Consider the following 14,452-nt stretch of genomic DNA (forward strand, 5'->3'; position numbering starts at 1 on the left):
TGCACATCCTTCTAGTTGCTGTATGTGGGACGCGGCCTCAGCATGGCCAGAGAAGCGAAGCATCAGTGCGTGCCCGGGATCCGAACCTGGGCCGCCAGCAGCGGAGTGCCAGCACCCAACCGCTAAACCACGGGGCCGGCCCAAAAAAGAGAATTTTTAATGATACTATTTATGTTTAGCTGCTATATGATGATGAGAAACATTCCACATTTTATTTATTAGCCTTCAAACTTATGGTGGTATTTGATATCTCATTACTAATAGTACTTAAGATAAAAATAACCTTCTCTGTAAATTTGATTGAAGTTAGTGATATGAAGCAGTCTTGCTAGTGTAGAAGACTAGGATTTGAATGTTATTAGTTCAGGAAAGAGGAGACAGAGAGAGAGAAATTGAGGAAAGAGGGAGAAAGAGGAGAGGAGAGACTTTTTGTATTAACTCCAATTCATTGCTATTATTTAAGGATATACCCATTCTATAATTTTTTAAAGATCTTACCACCAGATTAATATGCCTCTTCCCTTTACCTTGTTGTCATTTGCACAGATGATTGAGACAGATGAAGACTTCAGCCCTTTTCCCGGAGGATATGACTATTTGGTTGACTTTCTAGATTTATCCTTTCCAAAAGAAAGACCAAGCCGGGAACATCCCTATGAGGAAGTAAGCAGCCACACTGGTGAAAGTGCTCCCTCCTTCCTTCCTTTCTTTCTTTTTCAATAAGCTTTGTATACTAGAATTCTGTAACTAGAGTTACAGAAAAGTTGCAGGGAGAGTACAGAGTATTGCGAATATCTTACTTTACTGTGGTACATTTGTCATAACTAATGAGACAATATTGAAATAATATTATTAACTAATGGCCAGACTTGCTTCTTTTTGAGTCATTTGCAAAGATTGGCTTCTCTACCTGCTAACTTCCAGACAGCTGCCCGCCTACACTGTTATTAGACCTGCAAGCGTTGAACTCTGCCCCCCTTTCTCTTTTCTCCAATGGTGTCTCCTTCCCCAAGGGAACCTAGAAGGTTGCTCTGTAACGGGGGTTAAGTCAAAATAAACCAACACATGTTTCGTTGAGCTCCAATTTTGAGCAAATGCCTCACCTGTGGCAGCATGATGTGAAGGAAAGCGCTGTGGCTTCAGAGGCAGCCTCAAGATTGGGACTAGTGTCCCACCCCTGCTGATGATGAGGCTTTGAGCAAGTTATTTCACCTGTCTGAACCTTGTTTTTTTTTCCCTTCATAGGGTTTATCTCCACCTTACCAGTTTTTTTGGTGACAGTCAAATGACATAATATATATGAGCCTGCATTGTAATTTTAAATTCTACACGAACGTAATAATCGTTAAATAAATTAGGAGGCTATATCGTCTGCCCTGAAGCTTATTACATCTTCCATATAAATGTTTGATACCTTAATTGTAGAGGTTTAAATGTACTTTCATATAATGGATGTGTTCTTAAACTACATTTTAATAATTTGACTTGTATTTTTATATTTAGTCAAGTACTTGCTATTGAAGAGAATCTTATGCTGAAACTTCAGTGAAATGAATAATCCGCTGCCTGCTTGATGGGTCTTAAAAAACTGGTTTTTCACAGATAGGAAAACCCTATGTGAAGCACCCATTTTAAGTAAAATGAATCTGTTAAATTTGTTGCTTTATTTGCCAAACACTATATAGCTTGCTGTGTGCCAAGCACAGCTTTAAGCGCTTTATAAATATTAATTCATTTAATCCAACAACAACCGTATGAACAGATAATACTATATTCCTCATTTAGAGATGAGGGAAATGACATAATGAGAGGTTAAATAAACTTGTTCAAGGTCGTACAGCTAGAAAGGGTGTGACCACAAGTGTCTAGCTTGAAAGTCTGTGCATTTAGCCACTGTGCTGCTTCTCAAATCTGAACTGACAAACCTATAAATTAAGGTGTCTGTTAGCCTTAAAGGAGATTCATCATTGGAATTTTTTAAATAAGTTCATTTAAAATATTTAATTGAGAATAGAGTCACTTTTTGAAAAAAATAATCAAGCATTTTTTAGACTTGGTCAGGGCCAAGCTGCAAAAGGCTTTTAAAAAATTATTATTATTGAATAAATTTGATATGTAACATTGTGTAAGTTTAAGGTATACAATGTGTTACTTTGAGACATTTATACATTGTAATATGATTGCTGATGTAGCGATATTTATCACATTACGTAATTACTAGTACAATGCCATTGTCTATATTCATTATACTGTGCATTAGATCTTTATGGCTTATTCAATATTCGTTACAAGTTTGTACCCTTAAACACCATCACTCTTATCCCCTGGCAACCACCATTTTACTCTCTATTTTTTACAAGTTTAACTTCTTTAGATCCACATATAAGTGATGTCATGTAGTACTTGTCTTTCTCTGTCTGACTTATCTTGTTTAGCATAATGTGTCAAGGTCTATCCATGTTGTTGCAAATGGGAGGATATCTTCCTTTCTCATGGCTAAATAATATTCCATTGTGTATATGTACCACATCTTTTTTATCCATTTGTCTGTTGATGGGCATTTGGGTTGTTTCCATAACTTGGCTATAGTGAACAAGGCTGCTATAAACATAGGAGTGCGTATATCTTGTCAAAATCCTGTTTTCATTTCCTTTGTGTATATACCAGGAGTGGAATTGCTGGATCATATGGTAGAACTATTTTTAATTTTTTGAGGAACCTCCATATTGTTTTTCATAGTGGATGGACCAATTTACATTCCCACCCCAACAATGTATACGGGTTCCCTGTTCACCACATCCTCTCCAGCACCTGTTGTCTCTTGTCTTCTTGATGATGGTCATTCTAACAGATGTGAGGTGATATCTCATTGTGGTTTTGATTTGCATTTCCCTGATGATTAGTGATGTTAAGCATCTTTTCATGTGTTTTTCGGCCGTTTTCATGTACTCTTTGCAGAAATGTCTATTCAGTTCTTCTGCCCATTTTTTAATTATATTTTTTTTGTTATTGAGTTGACTGAGTTTTTAATATATTTTAGATATTATCCCCTTATCCGATATATGGTTTGAAAAAGTATTCTCCCATTCTGTAGGTTATCTTTGCATTTTGTTAATTGTTCCTTTTGCTGTACAGAAGCTTTTGAGTTTGATATGGTCCCATTTGTTGATTTTTTTCTTTTGTTGTTTATATTTTTGGTGTCATGCCCCAAAAATTATTGTCAAGGACAATATTAATGAGCTTCTTCCCTACATTTTCTTCTAGGAGTTCTATGGTATCAGGTTTTATGTTTAAGTCTTTGATTCATTTCAAGTTAATTTTTGTGAGTGATGTGAGACAGGGATCCAATTTCACTGTTCAGCATGTGTTTCTCCAGTTCTCCCAGCACCATTTGTTGAAGAGACTGTCCTTTCCGCATTGGATATTCTTGGCTCCCTTGTCAAATATTACTTGACCATATACGCCAAAGTTTACTTCTGTGGGCTCTTTATTCTGCTCCGTTGGTTGATATGTCTATTTTTGTGCTAGTATCACGCTGTTTTTATTACTGTGGCTTTGTAGTATAGTTTGAAATCTATACCTGTGGATTTGTTTTTTTTTTTCTCAGGATTGTCTTGGCTATTTGGGGTCTTTTGTGTTTCCACACACATTTCAGGATTGTTTCTTCTATTTCTGTGAAGAATGCCTTTGGTATTTTGATAGGAATTGCGTTGAATGTGTAGATGGATTTGGATAGTATGGTTACTTTAACAATATTAATTCTTCCAATCCATGAACATGAGATGTCTTTCCATTTGTTTGTGTCTCATTTGATTTCTTTCAGCAAAGTTTTGTAGGTTTCATTGTACAGATCTTTCCCTTCCTTGGTTAAATTTATTGCTGACTATTTTATTGTTTTTGATGCTACTGTGAATGAAATGGCTGTCTTTATTTCTTTTTCAGATACTTCATCATTAGTGTAAAAAAATGCAATTGATTTCTGTATGTTGATTTTGTATCCTGCCACTTTACTAAAATTGTTGATTAATTCCAACAGGTTTTTGAAAAGAGGTCACTTTTCCATGGCTTTTCATATGCATATGTTGGACAAAGCAACCAACAGCTCTGTTGCAGGTTTAAATACACCATAGGGTAAATCATCATGCCTGCCATGTACACAGTGGTCTGTAATGTGGCTCTCAGTGCTTCTATCTCCCAGAATTTTAGTGAGATTTCTACGTGCTGAGGTTTGCTTAAAGAGATTATGCCTATGCTTGGAAGAGCTCCTTTTCTTACTACCTATTAATAAGCGCTCTCATATTCCCTTTTTTGGGGGGAGGCATTAATTGCCTTTCAAACTCATAAGTATATTTTCTATCACACCAACTCTCCATCTTCCTAGATGCATGGCTTCTGTAGCTCTCCATCTGGATAGCTATCCAGATCCTGCTCCGATCCGGATAGGCTCCTCTCTAGTTCTGCTGCAAATCTGTCACTTAACCACTTCCGGACTCCACCCATGTCTTTACCTTCTTTGCTTTACTCCTTTGTGGGACTTTCCGCTTAAGTAACTGCTGAAGAAAGAGTGCATGGGAGCTAAACTTGAAGTAATTTCCTGCCTCCCGTTGTGTGATAGTTTGGCTGAGCACATAATGCTGGGTGGCAAATCATTTTCCATGGACACCTGAAGGCATTGCTTCTTTGGCTTCTAGTTGCATGCAATATTGCTTACCCCAGGCTGATCTTTCTTCCTTTGTAGGTGACTTTTAAGAATCAAAGGATTAATCTACAATTAGCAAAAAAACAAAAAGACCTTTTCAATCTGATTTAGGGCTTTCTGTATACGTGTAGGATTTGTTACCCAGCAGGCTTTACTTGAAGGCAGGGGTTACATGTTTAAATGCTCACAGACTGGCCCAAGGCAGATCTTGTAAATATGTGGAGCTGAGTGGGGACTGTGTCAAGTGGAAAGCTAATGCCAGATCAAAAGGTGGCAGCCCCTACTGAGCTCCAGCTGATCTTCTGGATTTTCCAAATAACTTGGAAATCTGGATTTTCATGAGAAATGCCCAAATCTATAAATGTGGAAAGCTAGTTCAGTTTTTTGAAAGGGACTGTAGGCTATATGAAGCAAGAGCTAGGTTGTATTTGGTCAGGCAGTCATCAGTTTGTTTAAGTTATGAAGGTGAAGAGCCAGCTATTAGTCTGGGGGACCCCTAAATACCCAAATGTGGAGGTCCTTGCTCTGAGGCATCACAAATACACTACCTGCCCTCATTCTCCCCTCAAAATTGATTCCATTTATTCAGAGAATTGTCTGAATGTATTTGGCCTGGGATCCATGCATAAGCGTAGGGAAGGGATCAGCTGTTTCATGTACATAGTTTTGTGCCGTGTCCCTACTGTCATCCATGGTACCTACCTCTACTCCTTCCACATCTGAATACTCCTCCACATGCTCTCTGGGATTCTGCAGCCTCTGCCCTGTTCTTCAGACGCCACTCATCTGCCTGCTTTCTCGATTCACGTCAGTTAGTTGAAATCTCCTGCCTGTCAACAACTCACTTCATTTCTTCTTTACTGTGGCAGTTTACAGCCATATAATTGCTTTGTCAACATTTCAGTTGGATCTGGAAGTGTACAGAAGACAAGTTATGCATGTGATCTGTCTATCGTTTTGAACTAGAAGTCCTTTCTCCAGTGACACTACCCGTGCTTTCTTCACGTTCTGACTATTCTACATTCTTTCAGGGTCTCTCTTTCTCCAGCCGTCACTTAAATTTCTTGTTTCTCTCTAGGGTTCTGTGCTCAACCCACTCTTCTTCTCAAGCCTCTTACTGGGTGAACTCATCTGCTAGCATCACTTGTTTGCTAATGACTCCAAAAGTCCACATATCCTGCCTGGACTTCGCCCGGCCCCCTCAAGCACTAAGGTTCGGATTCTTTATAGTCAATTGCCTGCGAGATATCATCACTAGGATTTACAAATTCTTGGTACCTCTTTTTCAACCTGTTCAAAATTCAACTCGCCCTCCTCATCTAAGCTCTTGATCCTTTTCTATCTTTTTTTTTTTTTTTTAATTTTTTTTTGTGAGGAACATCAGCCCTGAGCTAACATCCATGCCAATCCTCCTCTTTTTGCTGAGGAAGACCAGCCCCGAGCCAACACCTATCGCCAATCCTCCTCCTTTTCCCCCCCGCCCCAAGCCCCAGTAGACAGTTGCACGTCACAGCTGCACATCCTTCTAGTTGCTGTATGTGGGACACGGCCTCAGCATGGCCGGACAAGCGGGGCGTTGGCGCGCGCCCAGGATCCGAACCCGGGCCGCCAGCAGTGGAGTGCGTGCACTTAACCGCTAAGCCACGGGGCCGGCCCAATCCTTTTCTATCTTAATTGTGGGAAACATCAGCTCCCTAGTGAGCCAAGCTAGAAACAGGGGAGTAATCTTTGATTCTTCCCTTTTTCCTCATCTCCAAATCTAATCAATCACCAAGACCTTCCCATTTTACACCCTAAATATTTCTTAAATCTGTCCCCAATTCTTCCATGTGCTCCTCTCCAGATTGAAAGGTCAGAAAGGCCATCTCCCCTCCACTGTGAGGAACTAGGTCCCAATACTGCATCTTAGCTGGGCAGTCCTCAACCTGACCAACTGTGCAATCATGTTTCTAAATCTCTATTGGCAAAAGGACAGATCCTCTGACCTGTGTTTGTAATCTTAGCTCACGGTGGATACAATCATTTTGTAGGAATGGTCTGGGAAAGAGAAATAAATCCAAAATGCCAATCTTCTAATTATTCTGTGTCACTTAATAGCCTGTCATTTATGACAATCTGCCTCTACTGGCATTAGCATGATATTTCCCAGGAAAAAAATGATTCCAAATACTGAAAAAGTTCCTGGTAAACTTGAACACTGATACTGATCAAGTGTTAAAACCATGTCTAGTCTTAGGATACCTTCCCTTCCTGCTATGTCTTGCTCTTTTTTAAAATTTTCTTTTTTTTTTTTTTTCCCTCACAAGAGTCCTGTAATGCAGGAAACTGAGGCTTAGCAAGGTTAAGGTCACGTAATTAGTCAGTGCTGGGCTGAGACAAAACCATCTCTGCTTGCCTTCTAATTCTCTGCTCCTTTGACTATTTAACAGCTTCCGTGTCAGGAATTGGGAGTCTTTAAAGGTAAGGGCCTGGAACACCTAATCAAGATATTCTCGCTCTATGGCAGGCTTGAAACACACAGATTGCTGTAAACTTGCAGTCTCTGCTTTGCCTCTGAATGTTCAGGTAGGAGACTAGAACACTCTACTTTCAGAATAACGGGGTAGCACACATTTATTGAAAGCTTGCTATGTGCCAGGCTTGTTTTAATTATTTTCTATACATCGACTCAGTTAATCCTCGCAATAGTCCTTTGAGGAACGTTCTAGTATCTTCATTTTATAGGTGAGGAAACTGAGGTGCAGAACAGTTGACAGTTTCTCACAGGATTTGAACCCAGCAATCTGACTCTGTCTGTGCGCTCAGCACCTACGCTCCCCTGGCTCCTGAAATGCTGTTTTCCTTCCCTCGATTTCTGCTGCACTCCTTGTCCCTTCTTTCCCCCTCAGCCTGTGATATCTACTCCAGCAGACTTTTCTCCTCGACTCCCCAAGCCCCTGCCATCATAGGTAGCTGCTTCTCCCAGGGACGTGAGGGGTTGGTGCTCTGTGCTGGCTGGGTCGGCCCCTGCTAGTTGTTCCATATCTATTTCAGATTCGGAGCCGTGTTGATGTCATCAGATATGTGGTGAAGAATGGTCTACTCTGGGATGACTTGTATATAGGATTCCAAACCCGGCTTCAGCGGGATCCTGACATATACCATCATCTGTAAGTCTGAAAATGCCTGTCATATGCTAGGCCACTGCAGAGGATGCTGTGGATTTTTAAGCAGAGTCACTGACTAACTATGCCCCCATATTCTGACGGATATGTGAGATTCCACTATTAGAGCTTCACTTCTTTGTTAACCTGTTAAAAAGCAAATCTGGTTAGGAAAGTAACATTTTAAAGAGTCATCATTTATACATTCATACAAATGTGTTTAATCCCTTCTGGTTTTTGGTATAAGAAAGGGAAGAACATTATGAGCAAGAAAGGGTGTATTTGCTAAGACAACAATGAGGAGAGGGTGTTTTTATGGCAAAGATGTGGTCATTGAAGACAATCATTTTCCATGTCACACTTTTGCCTGTGCCCAACTCTGAGCATGAATTTAGTGGACTAGTTGTTAAGTGGAATGGCCCACTGAGTTTCTGCCTGCCCACACTTCAAAACCATGTAATTCTCTCATTGGAAAACTGTATGTCTTTAAGATTATATTTGGAATATTTGAGTTAAAGTGTCAGCAAGGCCCATTTGCCATCTTTATATTTGCAAAATCATTAGCAAGAGGAAGAGTACTTTATTATCTTTACCACTGACCCTTTAAAAAATACGGGAATTTAATTTTAAATAAGCAAAACCTACTATCTAGCTTCTGCTTTGAGCTAGCAAACACAGGCATGTTTTAATTTTTTTTTCACTTATTTCCTTTTGAATGCTTTTCAGTTATAAAAATAATTTAAAGAATGTAGAAGTACATAAAATTAAAAGTGAATAAGCCTGCCGCACCCAGCCCACAAAACCTTATCTGTTTCCTGCCTCTCCCTCCACCCACTCTCCAGGGTAACTCTTGATAACAGCTCAGTGTGTGTCATCCCAGACCTATTTCTGGGCATATAACATTTCTCAAATGTATTTGTTCTCAATAAAACATCCCATATAGTTGGGAGGGAAGGTTATTATTGCTGTAGTTTTTTTAATGTAATCCTAGTACATATGTTCTGTAACTTAACACTTTTTACTCACCAATCTTTGGTATCCCTTGTGTTGGGACACACATATCAACCTCAAACATTTTAACGGCTATAAAACACTCTAAGTTTTGTTCATTTTCAACAGAGCATGTACCTGGCTTCTTGTTCTCGGAAAAAAAGGAATATAGCAATTTGGGGGGGAGATTTGAGTGGTTACTTTTCTTAAAAAAAATAATTCCATCTTGGAAACTTCTAGGATATTGATGCTAAAGTCTATTTTGTTATGTTGTTTTGATAACAAAGATAGTAAATATAAGAGGATCCCATAATGAATCTTGGGAAGTAGTCACAGCCCAATTTATCTTTGTTGCTCTTAAAATGGGATTTATGAGTTTACTAAATATTTTTCTGGATATAAAAATAAAACATATCTACTGTAGAAAATTTGAAAAAACATTTTAAAATACAAAAAAGAGTTAAAACCACAAATAATCCCACCACTCAGAGAGAGCTATTTATATTCTGGTGTCTAGTTAATCTTTCTTTTCCTGTTTACAAGCACACACACGTGCACTTTTTATAAAAATAGGATAATACTGTACATACTTTTGTGCCTGCATGTTTACTGAACAATCTTTGATCTACCTGTAAGTTGTTTCTAACTTTTCATTATTTGAAGCAATGATTTGGCAAATAAATAGGTAGGTATGTCTCGCATACTTTCATAGTGATTTCCTTAGAATATATTGCTAGGAGTGGAGCTGCTGGATCCAATGCACACGCAGTGTGTAGGCTTTTGATGGACTCTGCCAAACTGTTCTTCAGGAAGCCAGCTGACCTTCCCAGAAATAATGTAGGAGAGGACCCATTTATCCGCACCCTCACCAATACCAGGTCCTAATGCTTTTGTGTACAGAATATAAATCTACATTTTCACATGTGAGAATTCCTTAAAGCAAGGCACATCACCGTAAAATAAAAATAAGACACAGTTGTCATGTTTTAAGGGACATCATTCAACACGTTGAAAGTGCTAACGGACAGCCGAAATAATACAAAAACGCTGTCTCTTAGGGAGAGCTGAGGACCAGGTACCGAAAAGATCCTGGCAACACAACAGTTATGGAAGTTGCCAAAACATATTTCTCTGCTTTTTCTCTTTTACAGGTTTTGGAACCATTTTCAAATAAAACTCCCCCTAACGCCACCCAACTGGAAGACCTTCCTGATACACTGTGAATAGAGCGGACCTGACATTTCCCAGGTAAGGCATCCTATAGATCTAGGAGATGCCCTTATCATACATCCCATCACACTCTCTTTGGCATCTAAATTAAGCAGGCACCATGCCTGTCAGAAAACCTGACTTTCGGAGGAAGGAGAGGAGCTAACATACAAGAAGAACAGTCAAGTTTAAAAATAAATAAATAAAATGAGTAGCGAATGCATCCAGCCCCGAGTCGATAGACTCTTTGGTCTGGTTGAGGTGAACATACAGCCAATTAATAAATGAGACAAAAATTATTTCAGGTGGTCAGTGAGTGTTCAGAGCTAAATCCTGAACACATTAAGAAAAGTAGCAACAAAAAACAAAGAGAGAAAAACCAAAAACAGGGTAGGATGGAAAACATCATCTCTCCATTTCCAATAGACCCCTGTCTTTTTCAGGCTGATGGAGATCAGCTTGTCTGGCACAAATCAGATTCGACATTCCTTCCTACCTCTTGGGATGTGATTTTATTAACTGGATTACAAAACCTATTTTGGCATACTTATTATTGGAAAGATCACATACTATTACTACAAAGACAGTAAATTTCTTGATTTATGCATTTATTTATATATTCATTTATTTATTTTACAAACAGCCATCCCATCACATTGTATTGTAATAATCTATTGTCTCTTCCAGTCAGTAGACTCTGAATTTCTTAAAAGTAGACACTCTTGCCTGTGTATCCCTAATGCTTAGCATAGTGTCCAGTGCACGCACGATTTTATTCACAATATGCCTTCAAGGAAGGAAGGAACAAGCGAATTTCTCTCTCCCACTGTCAGTGTGACTTGCCTCCTAAGGTAGGCTTCAGTGTCCTTACCAGTAAAACTAAGAATCTAAATAGAACATTCTTTTCAGTTATAAAGTTCTTTGTTCCATACTCTATTCTAGCACAAGGCATTGAGCTAGATCTTCTAAGTTATGATTATAGGCTAGAAGGGATGCTAAGGGTATTTATATTCAACTAGATTATAAGGCAGCCTTAATAAGCACTATATTTGTTGTACAAACTAAGCTTTGGGAATACTGAGGAGAGAGAGATTACATCTGACTTTTTGAAATGACCAGGAAGAGTATTATGGAAAAGGTAGTGTTTCGGTGGGGGATGTGGGAGAAGGTGGTTTTGGGAGAGTGTCCTGAAGATGGAGTAAGGTTTTTAATAAGCTGAAATGGAGGGGAGGGATGGTGGAAAGAATATTCTAGACAGGAAGAGTGGGGTGAAGGTAACAGGTAGAAAAATGCAAGGTGAATTAGAGCATTGGCAGGTCCTCCTGGTGTGACAGAGAAGTAAGGGAGAGAAGGAAAGAGGCTGTAGTGGAGAATAGAGAGTCGAGAGGGCTCAATGGAGATGCTGAGCAGGTTCACTCATTGTAAAAAAGCAGAAGGCATGAAAGGTAAGGAGGTAGCAGATTGAGAAAGCACTGAGTTCCAGGTCTTGGAGATGGAGCAGTTCTGAAAGAAGATGGGTTAAAGGTGCTTCTATAAAATTGAGTGAATGAAATGGAGCAGAAATGAAAGTAATAGGACTCAGGAGGTCAATACGTGCATTTTGGAGTTGCCTTATCAAGAAGCCAATAAAGTATTGTGGTCAACACCTCTGACTTGGAATCTGACTTCTTGAGTTAACATCTTGGTTCTGTCAACTACCATGTGACCTTGGGCAAATCACTGAACCTCCCCGTGTCTCAGATTTTCATCTGTAAAGTGAATATAATAATAGCATCTACCTCACAGAGTTAGTTGTGTAATATGTGTAAGGCACGTCTAGAAGAGTGAGTGGCACAGGGTAGGTGAACAAGAAATGTTAACTATATCAACCTGATAAAATAAACAGGAGAGTCATATAACCTACAGTCAGTCATTTGAATTCATTTTACAGTCAATTTACAGTCATTTTACAGTCAATCATGTTACAGTCAATTTACAGTCAATCATTTTATAGTCAGATTACAGTCATTTTACAGTCAGTGAATCTGTAAAAAGTTGGAAGGAGAGTCATATTCCAGTTCACATTCCAGTTTTAGATTCTCACTTATCTTAAAGCATCATAGACAATACAACTAGAACTAAAGAATAAGAATAAAAATTCGTCCCAATGCAATAAAAAATGAAAAAGTATTAAAATGAGATTCATACTGTTGTTCAGTAGTAATATCTTTAATTCACAGGGATGCCAAGCAACATGAAAAATTCAAGAATTTACTGATGCTACATCTTAAACACGAGAACCTTCTACCGGAGACCATGCCTTATTGACATCAGCAATGGTTAATTACATGCTGCATTTGTGAGATGTTCACATACCTTACATTTGTGAATCACTACATAGCCAGATTATTAATATTTTACTTATTCCATCCACAATTCTCTCTAAAAGAACCAATGAACCCAACAGGAACAAATTCCCTATGGAAAACAAAGCATAGCAGGAGATGTGAATCTAAGCATAGAAGTAATAGAACAGGAGGAGAAAAAATTTCCTGGAAGATAATGAGGAAAAAGGAAAGGAGTGGGAGAGCAGAAGTTGGGTTATAAGAAGAGAAGAAAGAAGAGAAATAGATAAATGAGGGACCATAAGAAGAAAATAGGGAGGAGAAAAAATTAAGATGGAATTTAAAAAAGAGAATGTAAAAATAGATATTTTGTTCCTTAATAGATTGATTCTCCAAGTAGAGTCCACGAAGATAGTTTAGTGAAAAGGGTTCGTGAGCTGTTTTCAATTTTTCAAAAAGATTTGTTGAAATCATATATTTACCAAAACAAGGTTACAGAGGCTGCTCTAAAAGGTAAAATTTCACTGGGACTGAAATTATTTTGATTCAGTGACAAAATTTCTTATCTAATGCAGCTTATAAATTCTAACAAATAGAGAGAGCTTTGATTAATAAAAAATATGAACACTATTAATAAAATGAGTTGTGTAGACAAAAATCTTTCAAAATCAATAGAAAAATCAACAATCAAGATCTATATCTTGAAAAAATTTAAAAATCCTCTTCTGAACATTTAAAAACATTGTTTCAACAGTTAAAAGAGGCAACTAATTTATCTGTTTCTGCTAATGTGTGTAGTTTTTAATGATATTTGCACGATTAAGACACATACACACAAATTTATCCTAGGAAAACGTGATTGTTAACTAGGTTTCTATTTTACACGTTGATGTTTCCAGTACACACCCCCCTCACTGATTTGAACATCAAAATTGATTTTCTGATTATGTATACTACCTCTTTAATTCTAAAGATACAAGAATCAAATCAATAGTGGAATTTATCTCCTTGAATCTCTAAATTCACACTTCATAATAGAAATGTTGAGTGTCTACTTCCCATTAAGATTAACATCAATGACGTTTGATTATTCTGTTTTAGCTCACGTTATACATAATAGAAATGCTTGCAATTCAGGAATTATGTTTTTTGATTTGTACTATATAGTAAATTATTTATCACTGAAAAATAAATGTAATGTATATCAATAATATGTATGTTAAGATGTATATGATGAGCAAATAAAGATTATGTTAAAATATAGATTTGTTTTTCTCACCACTGTGCCTATCTTTATTCTCATGCTATCTTTCCAGTTATCTCTTTCTGATATCCTGACTCCAACAATTCTTTGATATCACCAAGACCACCAATCCATTGACCCTACATGTCCTCACTTCTCTTCTTACTCATCTTAGATAGTTCTTTTCTACCTGTAGAGGCCCCCATTTTACCTGTCCTCTTTCCCTATCTTGTATCTCATATCTCATTTCCATTACTTAAACTAAAAACTATGAAATCATCGTTTATACCTTGCTCTAATATCCACTGCATCAGCACAACCTGTCACCTCCACCTTCAAAATATACCCAGAGTCTAACCACTTTCCACTACCTCCACTGCTATCAAGATCAGGAGAGGAAGGAAACCCGTAGAGGCAATCTTGGCATGAGGGGCTGATTTTCCTCAGCTATGGATAGGCATCTGCCAATTCCAAAAAAAGTCCAATAAGCTGAACACCTTGAAATTTCCTCAAAGCTTCTCAAGGGGGTGCTGGGGAAGCCATTCATGGGGAAGTGCCTTGCAGGCTGCACCATCCTACTGTAAAGCCACTTTAGAGGGTGCCAGGGAAGCTGCTGGCTGCTGGGCACTGATGCTCATCTTGCACTTCAGACGCCCAGCTCTAGAGAAACTAAGACATAAGAGCCAGAAAAGAACCACTTCCTCCTCTAGTGCCCCTCCAGTGCCCTCTACAGGCAAAGCTTAACTTTATACTAGCTGGCAAAGGAGAAATATTTCTTTTTGCTTAACAGGCAATGAAGAATGGATTTCGTAATCTATGCAGAAATAGAAGTACAATGATGTAC

The 14,452-nt window shown here is 38.3% G+C and overlaps 1 protein-coding gene across 3 annotated transcripts in view; it reads left to right on the forward strand.

Moving 5' to 3' along the window:
- The window catches only part of LOC131414081 (cytidine monophosphate-N-acetylneuraminic acid hydroxylase), a 106,697-nt gene extending 93,069 nt beyond the window's left edge, over window positions 1-13,628 (forward strand). The window contains exons 12-15 of one of the 3 annotated variants that reach the window (XM_058555131.1): window positions 547-663; window positions 7,733-7,848; window positions 9,984-10,080; window positions 12,261-13,628. In XM_058555131.1, the coding sequence (XP_058411114.1) occupies window positions 547-663; window positions 7,733-7,848; window positions 9,984-10,059 (309 nt within the window). In that variant the 3' untranslated portion in view covers window positions 10,060-10,080; window positions 12,261-13,628. Of the gene's footprint in view, window positions 1-546; window positions 664-5,777; window positions 7,122-7,205; window positions 7,265-7,732; window positions 7,849-9,983; window positions 10,081-12,260 lie in introns of those variants that run through there. The other 2 variants (XR_009222102.1, XM_058555132.1) reach the window with 2 other exon arrangements.
- Window positions 13,629-14,452: the final 824 nt, after the last annotated feature.

Source organism: Diceros bicornis, chromosome 14, assembly GCF_020826845.1.
Source record: "Diceros bicornis minor isolate mBicDic1 chromosome 14, mDicBic1.mat.cur, whole genome shotgun sequence".
NCBI classification, from domain to species: domain Eukaryota; kingdom Metazoa; phylum Chordata; class Mammalia; order Perissodactyla; family Rhinocerotidae; genus Diceros; species Diceros bicornis.